At 59.7% G+C, this 15,919-nt stretch overlaps 2 protein-coding genes and 1 long non-coding RNA gene across 4 annotated transcripts; 1 reads left to right on the forward strand and 2 right to left on the reverse strand.

Moving 5' to 3' along the window:
• Positions 1–4,424: 4,424 nt before the first annotated feature.
• Positions 4,425–9,039, reverse strand: CLDN15 (claudin 15). Of its 2 annotated transcripts, none has more exons than XM_059153907.1 (5): positions 8,823–9,039; positions 6,040–6,135; positions 5,139–5,220; positions 4,935–5,051; positions 4,425–4,855 (listed from the first exon to the last, which is right to left on the reverse strand). In XM_059153907.1, the coding sequence occupies exons 1-5, from the start codon at positions 9,037–9,039 to the stop codon at positions 4,738–4,740; spliced, it is 630 nt and encodes a 209-aa protein (XP_059009890.1). In that variant the 3' UTR covers positions 4,425–4,737. The 2 variants fall into 2 exon arrangements, with proteins under 2 accessions (XP_059009890.1, XP_059009889.1); XM_059153906.1 differs by having other exon boundaries at positions 6,040–6,204.
• Positions 9,040–9,279: 240 nt separating this feature from the next.
• LOC131819151 (uncharacterized) lies at positions 9,280–12,664 on the forward strand. The gene is made up of 2 exons (XR_009349074.1): positions 9,280–9,601; positions 12,300–12,664. It is a non-coding gene; the product is annotated as an uncharacterized LOC131819151 (long non-coding RNA).
• On the reverse strand, positions 11,036–15,313 carry FIS1 (fission, mitochondrial 1). Its single transcript, XM_059153909.1, has 5 exons — positions 15,155–15,313; positions 14,164–14,296; positions 12,173–12,249; positions 11,626–11,731; positions 11,036–11,336 (listed from the first exon to the last, which is right to left on the reverse strand). Exons 1-5 carry the CDS (start codon positions 15,197–15,199, stop codon positions 11,239–11,241), a joined length of 459 nt encoding a protein of 152 aa, XP_059009892.1. The 5' UTR covers positions 15,200–15,313; the 3' UTR covers positions 11,036–11,238.
• Between the last annotated feature and the right edge of the window lie 606 nt (positions 15,314–15,919).

Below are 15,919 nucleotides of genomic sequence, written 5' to 3' on the forward strand. Positions count from 1 at the left end.
TTGGTGCGGCCGGTCTGAGGAGCATTTGTCTTGAGGAGGCGGTTGTTAACCGGGAGCTGCAGTGTGTGAAGTTATCAGTATCCGAGAAAACGCGGAAATTCCTGGGAAGCATGAGAAGCATGGGGGAATTCGTCATATAGAGGCCTCTGTTCTTGGTGGCCCTGGATGCTGTAATTTTTTTTTTAAGATTTTATTTATTTATTTGAGAGAGAGAGAGGGCTAGCGCACAAGCAGGGGCAGAGGGAGAAGAAGACTCCTCACTGAGCGTGGAACCTGATGTGGGGCTCGATTCCAAGACCCAGGTGACGATGATCTAGCAGAAGTCAGACGCTTAACCCACTGAGCCACCCGGGGGCCCCGAGATGCCATAATTTTTAATGCGGTATTAAAGCTTCTTATACCCATGCCGCCTCTAAGTGGATTGCAAGCTGTGAGCTAATAAGCTCCTTGGAGTTGCTGTCTTAAGGTCCTGTACCCCGTTAGGACACAGCATAGCAGATGCTTAGGATGTAAATGTTGTATTTGGTGAACAGATGACCTCGAGATATTAACGGGAGCCAGCAAATCCTGGGTTAGGCACCTTCGTAGGCTCTTCTCTCCCCTTTTGGGTCTTGACAACAGCTGGCCCAAATGCTCGCCGCGTCTTCCTTGCCTTTTCTCTGGAGACATGAGTTTGGGTCCGTGGTGTTGGGAACAGCTCCGAGTCTGATGGTGAGGACATGGTTTGGGGACAGTTCTGGCTGGTGGTTTTAAAAGACGACTGGACATTCTCTGACTGTCCTTTCATCAAGACGTAGAGTCTTTGCTCCCTTCCCCAGGGATCAGGGCAGAATTACGACTTTCAGCCAGGGTGGCAGAAGTGAGACCATGCGACGTAGAAGGATAAGGTAGTAAAAGGCAGAGAAGCTTCTGCTTTGTCAACTAGGACGCTTGTCGTTTTGGATCCCTACGTCACCATGTGAGAAATCCAGCCATCCTGAAGCCGCCGTGCTGTGAGGAACCCCGACTGCACGGGGAGGCCACACGCAGGTGCCCCCGTGCCGGGCGCAGCCGAGTCCGGCCTTCACACCAGCCCAGCCGAGGCTTCCTTCGTGAGAGTGAAGACGCTTCCAGATGGTTCTGGCCACCAGGCATCAAATCACCCTCAGCTGTTTGAGGCTTCCTGGCCATGTGCTCGACATCACAGAGCAGACACAGACGTCTCTACAATGGCCCAGACGCCTCGCCTGCGGAATCCGTGTGTATGACCCGGTGGGCTATGCCGCTGAGGCTCGGGGGCGGCGGGGAGGGGTTGTTCCGTGGCAGTGGTAACCGGGACACCAGGAGTCATTTGCTGGCTTCTGACTTCCGGCCTGAGTTTACTGTCTGTCCCATGCAGGGAAACTTCCCTAGATCCTAACCTTTCAGTCTTCCTCTCCATCAGGGAAGAAAATGGAGGGAAAAAAAGAGGAAAGAAGGGAGAAAGGGGAGGGGGGAATGAAAGACTCTGTCTTGGCTGAGAAACGCCTCGTCACCTCGGTGTGATCACCTGCATCGGACTTGCTTTCAGAACACGGTCTCCTTGGCTTAGTTCCTAAATTCACTGGCATTGTTCCATATTTCGCTATTACGAAAAGAATCACATAGATTCTGCCTGGTGTAATTCTGCCTGGTGTAAGATTTGTCTCCTCAGTGACACACTTAGCCTTCCCAGGGGACTGATAGGACAGAGCCAGACCCAAGGGCTCCGCATAGCTCTGATGCCAGGGGGCTCCAGGAGGACGTTCTGTATCTAGGAAGGGTCTCTGGACCCCCACTTAAACCCACACTCCCCCAAGGAAAGGCCTGGAACAATTCTCGCCAGCTTCCTACATGCTGGGGAGATCAGTCTCTACTTTGGGAGACACCCCGGTCTCCGGGAAATCAGGGTGCCCAAAGCTTGTAGAGGGTCGTCCCCGTGTCCAGTGCCCCGTGTCCAGTGCCCCCTCCTGGGCGCACAAAGGGTGGGAGACATTAATGCTAGAGCCCGGGGGCTCACTCCTACAGGCCTCTGTGAGAGTTGAATTCAGTTAACATGAATTGGTTGGGAAAGGCCAAAATTCCAGGAAGCAGGCCAGCTGTGTCTTCAGTCTTGGACAAATCCTGGTCCTACTGTTTCCCAACTGTGTGGCTCAGCCAAGTCACAGGTCCCCCTCTCTTAACAGCCTGGTAGTGGGAGGATTAAACAGGACGGCCTGCCCAGCCCAGGGCCTGGCATCTGGAGACTTCTGTCAGTGATAGACGTGCACATGATTACCAAGACCTCCAGCAGTTTACTGTCCAGCCCGTTCCACAGACCGGACATTCCTCGCCGTGGCCCTCACACCTTGCCCACCACGCGGCAACCAGCCGTCTACACTTCGCTCCGCTCCTAGCTCGAGGGCGGGAAGCCATGTCTTGGCACCACACTACTTGTAGCAAAAAAGAAAAGTATTGTTTAAAAGGGTCAGTCTGTCGGTAGCTCCTAATAGCCACGTGACTATGCAGGAGGGACAGACGATACCAAAACTTCACCCAGTGCCAGTGTTCAGGGCACGTACTTAGATGCGCAAGTGCTGGAGCTGGCTCACGTGAGCCTTCCTGAGAGCGGGAAGCGCTGAGAAGAGGCAGGCTGGGCTCTGGAAAGGAGGTAGAAGCTGTGGGGCGGGGGACGGGGTGGAAGATTGGGTTGGAAATGTCCCCGGGGATGTCAGGAGATGCACTTAGCTTTTGTCCTTTACTGGGGGGGGGGGGCACCCACGCAGGATACCAGCCTCCCCGAGGCGCCTCAGAGTTGTAAGAACCTTCGTGAGGTGTAGGTTCTCATTTTTGAGAGAAACCCACTCCCGGTTTGCTAATAAAGCCAACCCTGTGGGTCTGTCCTTGGCACAGCAGACGGGTACATCATGACGCCGGCACCCACGCGCTCGTGCAGTCCCTTACACACGGACTCTCGACTTGGCCATGTAACTGGCTCCACCAGTGGGACAGCCACAAATTTTCTGGAAGCAGAGAATTGGGAGGCAAGAGGGTATACAGACTTCTGCAAACTTCTTGACCAGGAACCCCCTTAACAGCTGAAAAGGCACCTGTGCTTCTGCGTAGACCCATAGGAAACCGCAAGGCCAGTGAGCCATCCAGTTCGCTAGGAGAGCGCCGCTGTACCAAGGAGTAGGGACCCCACACAGAAAGGTGGGCTAGGGCCCGGCAGTGTGTGGGGCCTTAATGGTCTTGGGCTTTATCCCCCCCACCCCAGGCGCTAGGGAGCTGCTAAGGCAGCACAATGCTTGGCGCTCCACGGAGGAAGGGGGGGAAGGGGGAGAGAATTAGCCAGATGAGAAACTCCACCAGGGGAATCCTAGGATGAGGGTCTGACCCAGCAAAGGCAGCAAAGGGAGCCAGTAAGTGGATGTGAGAACCACTGAGGAGGGGGAATCCATGGGATCTGGGGGAGGTGGCAGAGGGGAAGTGAAGGGAGAGCCCGAGGTGACTGACAGTGTCAAGCTGTGTGTGACTCAGGGGTCGACTGTGCTGGTCACAGCAGTCCCGGGAACTGGCTGGGGGAGTGATGAAGTCAGCGAATTCGCCAGCCTGGGGAAGACGCACGGGGGTGCGCGCACTTCGGAGGCTGCGGAGAGAGGGCCCGGTTAGGATGCACATGGCGGGGCGCGGGGGGGGGGGGCTCTACATCGCAGGGGACCAGCAGTGCAGGGGAATAAATAGGATGAAAGAGAAAGTTCAAGGGCGAGATCAGAACCCAGGGCACCCCAGTGACTGGTGGTCAGGGGCCCCCGCGGCCGAGGACAGGTACCGGGCTAGGGCCCTTGACCCCCGCCTTGCATTGGATGCCAGGCTTCTCTCTTGTGGCCTTATTTTCCTGTCTCTCCCCAGCCCTGGTCCAGGCCAGCCCATGACCCACTGCCGTGTCTGAGTTGGACACCGTCAAGTCACACACACACACACCACCGAGGTGCAAGCCTCTGGGAAGAGCCCTTGAGAGCCTTTTCTGGAAATCGTTGAAACTTTCCCCCAGAAAACTCTAGGCCCCAGGCCTGCAGGAGATCTGGTTGATTTGACAACTTCAAAGGGCCATTGATCTGTGAGGTCCACCCAGGCACCGCTAAAGGAACTCTGCTCAGGTCAGCTGTCTCCTGGAGAAAGGTCGAGAGTCAAGAGCGGCTTAGCTCTGGCTGGCCAGGGGGATCCCCGCGCCCCTTTCAGTTTCCTAGAGGTGGGTCTTCCCCTGTCCACGCCTTGAGGACTCATGCGTGCCACACGCGTGAAATTATTTGCAACCCCTCCTCTCCTTTTCGGATGAGACAGTCCAAAGGTGATAAAGAGGGACAAGTGTCCCTTGGGTCCGAGAACTGAGACGGCTCTGGGGGCCACCCCAGCCACCCGTCGCTTGGACAGCCACTTCATCCCTGAACAGTTCACAGTACAAATTTATTCATTCATGTATTTATACACAATACAAACGGTAGGGGACGCCTCCACCCCCTTAGCCAACCAGCGCCCAGACCCAGGTCCTGCCCCAGGAGTCCGCGGTGAGTTCTAAGGAGGCAGGTTCCCGGCCGGATGGAGGAGGCGTGGCCGGGGTGGGAGGCGGGGCCAGAGGAGCGGTCAGAGCTGGGCGTGGCTTCTGGCCATGGGGTGGAGTGGGAGCACGGCCTGCCGCCCGAGGTTCAGGAGGCCTTTCTCCGCTGGGGCATTGGGAGGGGAATGGGGTCCATCGGCGTCCTACACGTAGGCGTTCTTCCCGTATTTGCCAAAGGTGCTGTCCCCTTCGTCCGAGGCCGCGGGGCGCAGGCCGCCAGTGAGGACAGGGGACCGCATTACGGAGGCCTTGTAGGGGAGCCTGGTTCAGAGGGGCCTAGGTCAGTGGAGGAGCACCCCTCCATCCCTCCTGCCCCGCCGACGCACGCAACCGCCCTTACCTGGGGGCCTGGTCCGCGTCGGGAGCGCGGCAGCAGCCAGAGCCAAGGCAGAAGCCCCCCAGGATGGCGAGCAGGGAGGCGCTCCAGCCCAGGTAGAGGGCGGGGCCCAGCTCGTACCTGGGGAGAGGAGAGGTGCGGGGCAGCGCTAGCTCTGGCCGGCTGAGGCCCACCCGCAGCCCCCCAGGGTGGGGCTCCCACACTCACTTGGTCCCAGGATACAAGGGGTCAAAGAATTCCTGGGTGATGTTGAAGGCGTACCAGGAGATGGCCACCATCCCACAGAGACCTGCGGAGGGAGAAGAGGGCCGCGCTCGAGCCCGAGGCCTGGCGGAGGGGGTGGCAAGTTTCACTCCCTCCCTAGCTCCTGACCTGTCTCCTAGGGTCCCCAAGCACAGCCCCGCTTTCATGTCTAGTCTCCCACACTCTGCCCTTGGCCCCTTCTTTACCTGGCTCTGCCCCACATCTTGATCACCTAGTCACCTCACTGGGAATCTGCCGTCCAAATCCGACCCATCCTGGGAAATGCAGCCGCCCCAGCAGTGGTCCTGCACAGCTGCCCTGAAGCCCCTTCCTCCTGCCTTCCGAAGCCCCCAGAGCCCATGACACGCCTTTACCACTAGTGCAGTGAAGGCCCGAGGCCAGTGAGACCCTGGACTACAGGCCCAGCCTCACCCCTCTCTGGGGGCTCCTCCAGTTGGTCACCAGAGTTTTCTGAGCCTGTTTCCGCAGCTGGAGAAGAGGGCGAGACCCAGCCTACTCCACAGGTGCGGTGAGTCTGCCCTGGCTGGTCTTCCCGGCCGGGCTGTAAGGTCACTCACCTTGGGGTCTCTCTCATCCCTCACTCATGCCTCTTGAGGCTCCTAGTGGGGCCTCAAGAAACACTGCTGATGGGCGGATTTGTAACTGAGGGACGGGGACAGCAGGAGTGAGGCTGGGTGGGCAGGGGGAGAGGGTAGAGCTGAGCAGGGAGGGCAGGGGTCAGTGTGATGGGAAAGGGGAGACCCTTTTCTCCGGGTGAGCCGGAGAAGACAGGGAACCCCGGGTGCACTGCCACCACAACCCCCCTCCACGACGCAGGGCACACCCGTCCCCTTCCCCCAATTACCAGCCAGTATGTGTAGGGCCCCTGCAGTGGCCGCCAGCTTGGCCTTCCTGGAGAGCTCCATACTCCCAATGTTTACGCAGCGCAGCCCCACTATGCCTAGGAAGAGGCCCAGGAAGCCCAGGAAGATGGCGGTGATCATGAGCGCCCGGCAGGCCTGGATGTACCCTGGGGAGGTGGGGCGCAGCCATGGGTCCCTCAGCTGGCCCCTTGCCCCTCCACGACCGAGCCAGCCCCTGCTCGGGTCTCAGCCCATAAGGGCCCTCAAGTCCTCTCCTTCCCCATCAGGCCCTGTTCAGCTGAAGGGGTCCCACGGGCTCCTTCCCAGGAGCTTACCTCGGTCCCCAGGAGTCCCGGCCTCTGCTCCCCACCCCCTGACAGGCTTGTTCCTTGACACTACCGACACGTTGGCCCTCTGTTCTGGGGGTGGGGGGCGTTCTGTGCCCTTGGGATGTCCAGCAGCATCCCTCGCCTTTAGTCATTAGATGTCACTACCAGTCCGTCCCAAGAGGGACAATCAACAGGTCTAGACGCTATCGAAGGATCCCTGAGGGACAAAACCACCCCAGTTGAGAACCTCTGGCCTGTCAGGTCCGCACCATGCCCTGTTGTGAGTTACAGAAATCGCACTGACTATTCCCTCTACGCTGCAGCGGCTTCTCTCTAGGTCCCACCGGGTGCCTGGCACAGCCCGAGTCAGCCCGAACTGAGCGTTCTCCTGAAGCGACCGGCAGGGGGCAGCAGTGGCCCACAGTCGCTGGACAAGGGCAGTTTCTCCCCGGGAAAGTGGGATACCCGGGCGCAGGACCCAGCCCAGCCCATCTAGCTCAGGGATGTTGGGTGCCTCGGTTTCCCCTTCTTCAAAGCTGAAGGAAATGGCCACTTTCCTTCCGGGTCCCCATCCCCCTACTCTGTCTTTGATAGTTGCCAAGCGCTCCACGGACCTTGCTCCCCTTTCCCGGGTGGGGCAGTGCCATTGGTGCTGAAGGAAAAGCTGGGCCTCTGCCAGGAGCGTGCGGAGTGGCCCGGGGTTGGCGGGCAGGAGGAGGACCAAAGTTCTCGCTCGCGGCTACTCCCTCGGGAGTTCCCACCCTCTCCCGTACCCCGAATCCTCTACGCACCCATGTTCATCCACACGCCCCTACCTGGGACTGAACCGGCCCAGGCTTCCCAGGTGGCCCTGGGGGTCAAGGGGGAGATTACCGATGGGTCCCGAGGCAGCGCGGGCTGGACGGGATTAAATGATAGTCAGGAACCCCCTGGGGACCAGAATGGCCTCAGAGGGACTCACCGGCCTGGGTTCCAGCCCCCTTACCACCTGTGGGACTCTGGGCCGGTTCACACTTGTCCCTGGGGCTTCCCGGCTTTGGTACAATGAGGCCACTAAGAGGCGGCAGAGCCAGGCGACGCGCGATGCCAGGCAGAGCTCCCCTGCCCTTCCCCGCCGGCATGCTCGTGCCCCTCCGTCAGCAGATCCATGTGGGGCCCTGCTTGGGTGGACGAGCTCACAGCCAAGGCCCCCGCCCAAGCCACAGGTGTGGTTGGGGTGGGTGCGGGGGCAGTGGCCGCGGCTGCCGAGCAGGCTGCCTCCAGCATTCCTTCAGGCCCCCCAAGCACTCTGAGCTTCTGGCCCAGAGAACACAGCTTTTATACGGAGCTTGGGGCGGGGCGGGTGGGGGGCACTTGCTTGCACACAGAAAGCCCTGGAGAGAGTGAAGGCATGAGGCCCCCGCTGCTGTCTCAGAAGATTCTGGACATAGTGGGGACACAGAGACCCACCCAGATACCCTAACTCCTCAGAGCATCTCTGGCATTCCTGGGGGATTTTGAGGAGCCACGTTCCACACCCAGCGCTGGCTTTGGTTCCATCCCCTACCCCGCACCCGCAGCAGGGGACCCGAAAGAGCGAGATGGCTCCAAGGAAGGCGTGGGAGCGACACCGAATAGGGTACCTGGTCCCCTACTCTTGGTCTCTGGCTTGGGGCCAACTGACGGGAGACTCCCCTGGGGGGGCTCTGGGGAGCTACTCATAGGGTGAACAGGAAGCAAGAAGGAGCGACAGCCACCAGGGAGAACCTTCTGGGCCAAAAGAGCGGGAGACTCCAAGCCACCAAGAACTTCAAAAAACACACTGCCCGGGACCGCGGAGCACACACATGCACGCACACCCCCCGACCTGCTTCCAGCGGACGCTCGGGAGGGGCAGGAGGCTCCCTTTCAAAGGGCCCTTTAGAACTCGCCAAGGCAGTGGGACTAGTGGCCCAGTGGGACCCTGAAGGTCTTATGTGTCTCAACCCCAAGAACCCAAGATGGGGCATCCTCTTCACCCCGCAGATCCCAGCGCTCCCACACCAGAGCTAAGAGGCAGAAACTGGCTGCGTGCGTACACACGCTGACGTCTCCCGCTAACGCTCGGTGTGCTTGATCCCGACCCGGGAGCATCCATAAGCCCGTGCTGTGAGGACGAGGGTCCTACAGACGGGACCGACGAAGCTCCCGTTCTGACCTGCCTGGGGCACGCAGGTGGTAAACCGAGCCCGGCAGGTGGATCCTGCTGCTCCTGTAACCACTAGGAGTGTCCCGTCAGGGCCGGGGGACACGTGGGACGAAGTCTCTCCCGCACTTCCAGACGCTGCCCCCCCACAGCCCGCTGAGCCCGATCCAGACCCCCTTTACGGTCTGGTGCCGGAGGCCCGACCACGGGCAGCGCCCACCGTCCCCGGGGGCCTCTCCCTCCTCCAGCCTCCCGCCAGCGTCTGCCCCCTGGCGCTGTCCCCAGCGCATACCGGAGAGGGCCAGCAACGACGGAAACTCGCGGCAGTTGTAGACGCCCATGGAGTCCGTGGCACAGCTGAACCAGAGGTTCTCGAAGATGGTGTTGGTGGTGATGACGCTCCCGTGCACGGTGGACACGCGCCAGGAGCTGTGGGACAGGGTCACCCCCAGCATCAGCAGCCCCAGGGCTCCCATGAAGAAGCCGAAGGTCTCCACAGCCAGCGACATGGTGGGACGCAGGGCCCCGAGGGGCGCTGGGGGCCCCAGAGAAGGGGAGGGGCTGAGCCCCGCGAGACCTTGAGGGGCTTCGGCTAAGGTGGGGTGCTAAGGCAGGCTGCGGCGCGAGAAAGGGAGGTCAGCTGCGGTCTGGGCCTCGGCTCTGTCTCCCGGTTTCCGCCCCGGCCCTCTCTCCGGGTTCTCTGCTTCCTGGAAGGTCTGGGCAGAGGAATGAGCCTCCAGCACCAGGCAGCTGTTGACGAAGAGATGGAGGGAATAAAAGAAACAGGCCAAAAGTCCACCCCCTCCCCCAGCCTCCGGGCTCCCCGCCCCAGGAGGGGGGCGGAGAGGACTTATGGGAGTGACTGAACAAACGGATACGGTCAAGGAGCCCCCCCCCCCCCCCCGGAGGCGGTGGGAGCCAAGGGGAAGTGTCTCTGACTCAGCCTTCATCGGGGGGCCAGAGAATGGGCAGAGAGGGACGTGACAGAGGTGACCGAGAGACCGTGCGTGCTCCCAGACGTACCTTCGGTGTGGCAGAATCCGCGGCACAGAACCACTCTCCTGGATGTTGGTGAGAACAATTTAGGAGACGCAAAAGACCTAATGTTTGGGCCCCATCTTTCCAAGGTAGGTTAAGGCTGCATAAGGGAACAGGGCATAGGCACCGTACCCAGCGCTCTGGAGTCCAGCCAACCCAGACTCAAACCAGACCCAGCGTCTCCCAGAGCCCTGCGAGCTTGCTTCTGCTTCTGTGAACCAGAACTAGCTTCCTCACCTGTGACCCCAGATCAGAAGCTCCCCGAAAGTGTGAACTGCTCCCTCCTTGGTACCCCCCCCAGGCTGGGGTGAGGCCACCAGGGGGCTGCCTTCCTCCAAACTTCAACTTCCTGAACTTAAACCTCCCCTCTTGTTGGGCTGATCTTCTGCCTCTCGGCACCAAGCTTGATCTTGCTGCCAAGGGCCGTCGAGGGGGATAAATCGCAGGCCCAGAAAGTGATCCCGTCGCTAATCTAAGCAGCTCAGTTATCAGAACTGTCACCAGCTCTATTAATTATGACGGATTAGAAACCTCCGGGTCCCCACTCCACACCAACGCTGAGCACCTGTCCTAGCGCATTTCCTGCCCCGAGGCTGTGGCCAGGACAGCTCGGGTTCTCCTCCTGCAAACGCCACAGGGGCCCAGTCTCCGGGGGCCAGGGGCCGGATGCTACCCCCAGGCAGTCACCCGGGACATGGCTGAGCCAGAGTGGGTCCCCCTCTGCCCCCCTCACGGTATCAGGTTCCCGTGTGCTCCCCTCAGCTGCCGCCTCCCCAGTCCCCCCCAACCAGGCTGGCTGGGCTGCGGAACGAGAGGTATGCAGTGAAGCAAGACAGGCCCGGGCTGAGCCTGGCACCGGGCGGGTGTGGGGCAAAGCCGGCTGGGTGGGGACTGGGCTCCGACCTTCCGTCTCTGAGCCGACAGTCGGGATGTCCTGAGTTTGTACCTTCTCTCAAGAACTCTGACAGACTCCGTGCCAAACCCCCAGGCCTGCCCCTGGGCAGCGGCCCATCCCCCGAGGAGGATGGGGAGTGGGGAAGGCAGGAGGACAAAGAGAGGGAAGGGCGGAGGTTTCGGAGGAAACTGAATGGGGGGGGCCCTGGTGTGGAAAACTCCACGTGCTGCGACGCAGCTGTGCGGGTCAGAGGAGACCGGAGACATAAATCCTGGCCTGTCCCCCCCAGCTCTGCCCTTCCCGTCTCTAGTCAGATTTCTCCCAGGACTCTTACGCCACGCAAAGGCCTCGCCCCCGTCCCCTGTGCCCGAACTGCTTTGGGGGTGGGGGAGGAAGGAAGGGCGTGGGGTCTGGGCAGCTCGGCGGACAAAGGCGCACCCCGCGGCGCACCCCGGCGCACCCCACACCAGCCGTGGGGCACAGGAGTAGGAAAGTGAGCAGGAAAGGACGGCGCATGACCACCACCTTTGGGCCCAAAAGAGCCCACCCCTTCCTCACCACGGACACAGCAGTTCCCAAGCCAAGGCTGTTTTATTCACACTCCTCCTGGAGCACATGGTTTGGGGCTACCGGACACATCTCTGGGGAAGGAGGCTGAGCGCCAGAGGGCGGTGATGGGGCGCAGAGGACCGGGACAGCCAGGACGGACGGGTCCCCCCCTCTCCGAGTGTCCTCCACAGGCTCCCACTATCCTCGGGCAGAGGCGCGGTTTCATTCAGGATTTGGACTTGGACACGGCAAGTCCGATGAGTCCAGCCAGGCCTGCCACGCCCAGGGCCATGCCTCCAACAATGGCCATGCCCACTAGGCCATCTGCGGAAGGGAAAAGGGGGACTGTCAGGAGCCCGGCCCCCCCAGGGACGCTGCCCAGCACCTTCTTTCTCCCCGCCCGATGCGCCTCAACAGACGTGCCTCCTCCCCCGGAGTCATGAGGTGAGGGCCTCGGGCTTGGAGAAGGGCCTGTGAGGCACTGAGCAGCTGCCTGGAGAGGAGGGCGTCATTCAAAGGGAGACCAGAGAGCCCAGGCCTGGGGAAGGAAGAGGCACGAGGGGGCCCGCGAGCAAGGGGAGTGGGCGGGGGAGGGCAGAGGGGAAGGGTTCACCTTTCTTCATGGCCTTGTCAATGAGCCGTTCCAGTTCCTTGGCCTGGTTGTTCTGGGGCTCCGTCTGCAGCAGCCCCCGCACGTACTTCAACGCCTTCTCGTATTCCTGCTCTCGGGGAAAACACACCACGCACGCCCCCGCCTCAGCATCTATCGCTTCTCCTGCTCATCAGAGGGGCCTTCCCTTCACCGGCCCCCGGGGCTCCTCCCTCCACCTCCTCCCCGACTCCAGCCCCACCCAGCGGAGTAGAGTCCACAAACAACCCCAACTGTGTGGGGGTGATAAGCTGGGGGAGATAACAACCCGAGGCTTGGGGCTGCACCCCAACCTGAGGTCACCTTGCTCCCCACGACCTCAGCAGCTGGAATCTGTCTCTTGCCTTCCGCCAGCCGACTTTCACCCTGCACCTCTGTACCCCCCACCCCCGCACAGCCCTCCTCAGCCTTCCTGGCGGCCAGGGCTCTGGAGGGCCCCCGGAGGAGCAGCGAGCTGGCGCTGCAGCCCACCCCGGCAGGGTGCCGTGGGAGAAGGCACGCTCCGCCTTACCTTGAGCCGGTAGTTGCCCACGGCCAGGTAGAAGACATAATCCCGCTGTTCCTCTTTACTCCCTTTGGGCAGCAGCTCTGCAGAGGGCGGAGGCAGAAGGGTGAACACCGCGTCTCTCCTTCTCTAGCGCTGGTGTCCCAGACACCCCTTCCACTCTCCGAATCCCTGTCTGGTCCTGGCTGGAAGGCACCGTCCTGCGCTTCTGTTTCAGCTCCGGTCCCTCCCGGCGTCCCAGTCAGACCTCGGGGGCGGTACGGGCGCAGGCTGCCAGACACCCGGCCGCTGCTGTGCACCCTGGTCTCAATGCTGCCGTCTGCTCGGGCTCATCCAAGGGAACCGAGGGGAAACCGAGGCGCCGGAGAAGCCAAAGACCGCTCTCCTCACCGCTGGTCCCTGCTGTGCGTTCTCACTGCAGCCGTCCGCGGCCCAGACTAGTGTTCGAGGAAGTCTGCCCACCCTCCCCCTTTAAATAAAAGATCAGCTCGAAACCCATCTTCTTAAATGACTTAACCTGATTTTTTTTTTTTTTTAGATTTATTTATTCATTTGACAGACAGAGATCACAAGTACGCAGAGAGGCAGGCAGAGAGGGGGAAGCAGGCTCCCTGCTGAGCAGAGACCCCCTGATGAAGGGCTTGATCCCAGGACCCTGAGATCATGACCTGAGCCGAAGGCAGAGGCTTTAACCCACTGAGCCACCCAGGCGCCCCCACCCGATTCTTTCTCAATTTAGTGACTTCCCAGGGGCCTATGTGCTGAGCTGTACACTATGCAGTAGAATTTGTGGCTAAATAGTTTCGCAGGTGTTTATAAATCTCCCCACGTGTCTGTTCAGTCTCCTCCACTGGAACTGGCAACGCTTAGAGACCCCATCTACAGCTGCGCCGAGCTGCAGAGGGAAGCTGAAAAATCTGAAAGAGCCAAACGGGCAAATGCAGGGTGAGGTTATTTGCATTAGAAAAGATTCTTATTTTTATCGACTGACAATGGCCATCCTTTGCTAGCACGCTGTTTGCCTGCACATGATTACCTGGCCAAGAAAAGGGGGTAGAGGGAACAGAGGAATTTAAAAGTCAGGTATTATGGCCTCTGACAAACGGTGACCCATCCAAAACCAACAGGAAATAGGATTCCAGTGAAAACAGTCCCATCTGCCCCCAGGATCCGGGGCCCGTCTTCCGCACTTCTTCCACACCGCCCTCATGGAAGCTTTTCAAGAGCTGCTGAATAAGCAACATGGTGAGGCCAAAGAGCAAGACAGGAGCTTCCAGTCCTCACTCAGCCGCTAATTCACGAGCTGTGTGACCTCAGACTAAGTCACTCTCCCGGTCAGGCTACCAGATCGCCAGAGGCCAGCGGGACTGACATACGCTGGCAAAACAAGGATGAGGTGGTAATTAGCCAAAAGCACACTGGGAGAAGCCAGGTGAAGGGGCAGCCCTTTGTTGCAGGTGTTTACAGGAAAATAATTGCCATGTCGAGAAAGAATCCTGGGGCACCTGGGTGGCTCAGCGGGTTAAGCCTCTGCTTTCGGCTTGGGTCATGATCTCGGGGTCCTGGGATCGAGCCCCACATCGGGCTCTCTGCTCCGTGGGGAACCTGCTTCTCCCTCTCTCTCTGCCTGCCTCTCTGCCTGCTTGTGATCTCCGTCTGTCTCTCTGTCAAATAAATAAATAAATAATATTTTTTTTTTTAAAAAGAGAAATCCCAGCACTGGAGATGGAGGGAGTGAACGAGGCCATGGCAGCAGCTGGGAAGGGGAGGGTGGGGTAGCCTAGAAACTCACCCTTGGGCGCCTGGGTGGCTCAGTGGGTTAAGCCGCTGCCTTCGGCTCAGGTCATGATCTCAGGGTCCTGGGATCGAGTCCCGCATCGGGCTCTCTGCTCGGCAGGGAGCCTGCTTCCCTCTCTCTCTCTCTCTCTCTCTGCCTACTTGTAATCTCTCTCTGTCAAATAAATAAAATCTTAAAAAAAAAAAAAAAAGAAACTCACCCTCCAGCAGTGCGATGCCTTTACGGATGTCATCGTTGTACTTGCTTCGCACCAGGCACCAGGCATACTCAAACTGCGTGCTCTTGGACACAGAGCCTGCTGCCTTCTCAGACTGAAATTTCTTTTCAAACTTCTGCCAAGGAGAGGAGAGGAGTCATTTAGAAATGAAGGGGCACACTGTTCTCTACCAGGGCCTACGGGTTAATTCCTAGTTACACCCCATCTCTGCCTCATTTTCCTGGCGGGTCTTGGCATCTGGCATCCCAGGTTCCTCTAGCTTCATCCCTGGGACCCAGACCCTGCGATTCTGCTGCTTAGCGACGGGCTGTCTCCTTGGACAGTAACCCCGTCCGCTTCCCTCCCCCTAGTGGTGCCGAGCGGAGATGCCACCTGGTGGCGGCTCCAGGCACCGCTCCCGAAGCAGCTGACCCCAGAGGCTAAACAGTAAACACGCTGTCAGAACTTCTCAACAACCCACGCAGCTGCTTCCCCCAACCAGCCCCACCCTGTTGGGCCTGGACCTTTTCTTAACTGCAAATTGGGAGTAAAAACAGTGCCCACACTAGCCCACAGAGCTACAAAGACTGAGATATGGCCTGCAATGCAATTAGCACCGTGCTGCATTCAGTGAGTAATATAAGAAACTTCATGGTAGTTGCTATATTCCCCCCCACACACACTGAAGGAACAGAAAGTGTCCGCACCCTGACCTCCTAACTCCTCCACGCACCCAGCACCTGTCAGTCTTTCAACGCCAGACCGCAGGCCCCGAGTCTGGGGCGTGTCGGCGCAGAAAACTACAACTCCCATTAGGCTACTGGACAAAGTAGAGCCTCTGGGCAGGGGCCGGACGCTGCAGAGGATGCCGGGAGCCGTAGTTCGGCTTCCCTAGGCAAAACTGATGCTGGGTAGAGGGTCTGGCCCCAACCGGACGCTCCTCGGGACCCGCCCGTCGAATGTCTCCTTTCCCTCCCTCGAGGCCAGGCCTCACCAGCAAGTCATCCACAGACACCAGGTCGTTCAGTACGGCCTCCATGGCCGCCGCCCCTGCAATCTTCACACCTAGCTCGCTACAGTGCCACCGTCTCCATGGCCTACTGGCAGAGCTGGAGAGCCGCTTCCGTCGTCCGGCGGAAACCGGCCCCCTCCCCGTCGCGGAGCCAATCACCTCACACAGCTGATGCCGAACCCGCCCCCCCGCTGCCGGTAGCGCCCCGCGCCGCCCGCGCGCACGTTGAGGCACTAATGCGCACGCTCCGAACGGCCCCCCTTTCAGCCCCCACCGGCGGATAGCCACAGTGCAACTTCAAGTTCCACGTTCGTCCTCGCGAGTGACCCGACCCGCGTGTGCCTTCCTCCACCGAGGCTGCCTTAATAGAGTTTGGACCTATCTTGGTGGTTAGCCCTTGGGCTGAAAAACAGCAGAAAGAGGACTGGGGACCAATCCAAACCTACCTCCCCTCGAGCCCCACCCCGTCTGTGTCTGGGAAACCCGAGGCTACGAGACCTTTCGGTGCCTGTAACAAAATCATAACTGGTACCAAGGGGTTTGGGGCCTCCGCTGATTTACAAGAGGATTGACAACAGGACCTGTTAACCATACACGCAGGGACTGGGGTACATACGAATAGGGGATACTATATAGATCTTTAAATGGGAATTTAAAGAGAAGCTGTGACCCCAGTAGTGGCAGAGGGGGTCCAGTCTTTTAATACTTAGGTAAAGGCTTCCTCTGCGTGTGTCCAAGGGGGGAAGA

The sequence above is a fragment of the Mustela lutreola genome, chromosome 17, assembly GCF_030435805.1.
Source record: "Mustela lutreola isolate mMusLut2 chromosome 17, mMusLut2.pri, whole genome shotgun sequence".
Lineage (NCBI taxonomy): Eukaryota > Metazoa > Chordata > Mammalia > Carnivora > Mustelidae > Mustela > Mustela lutreola.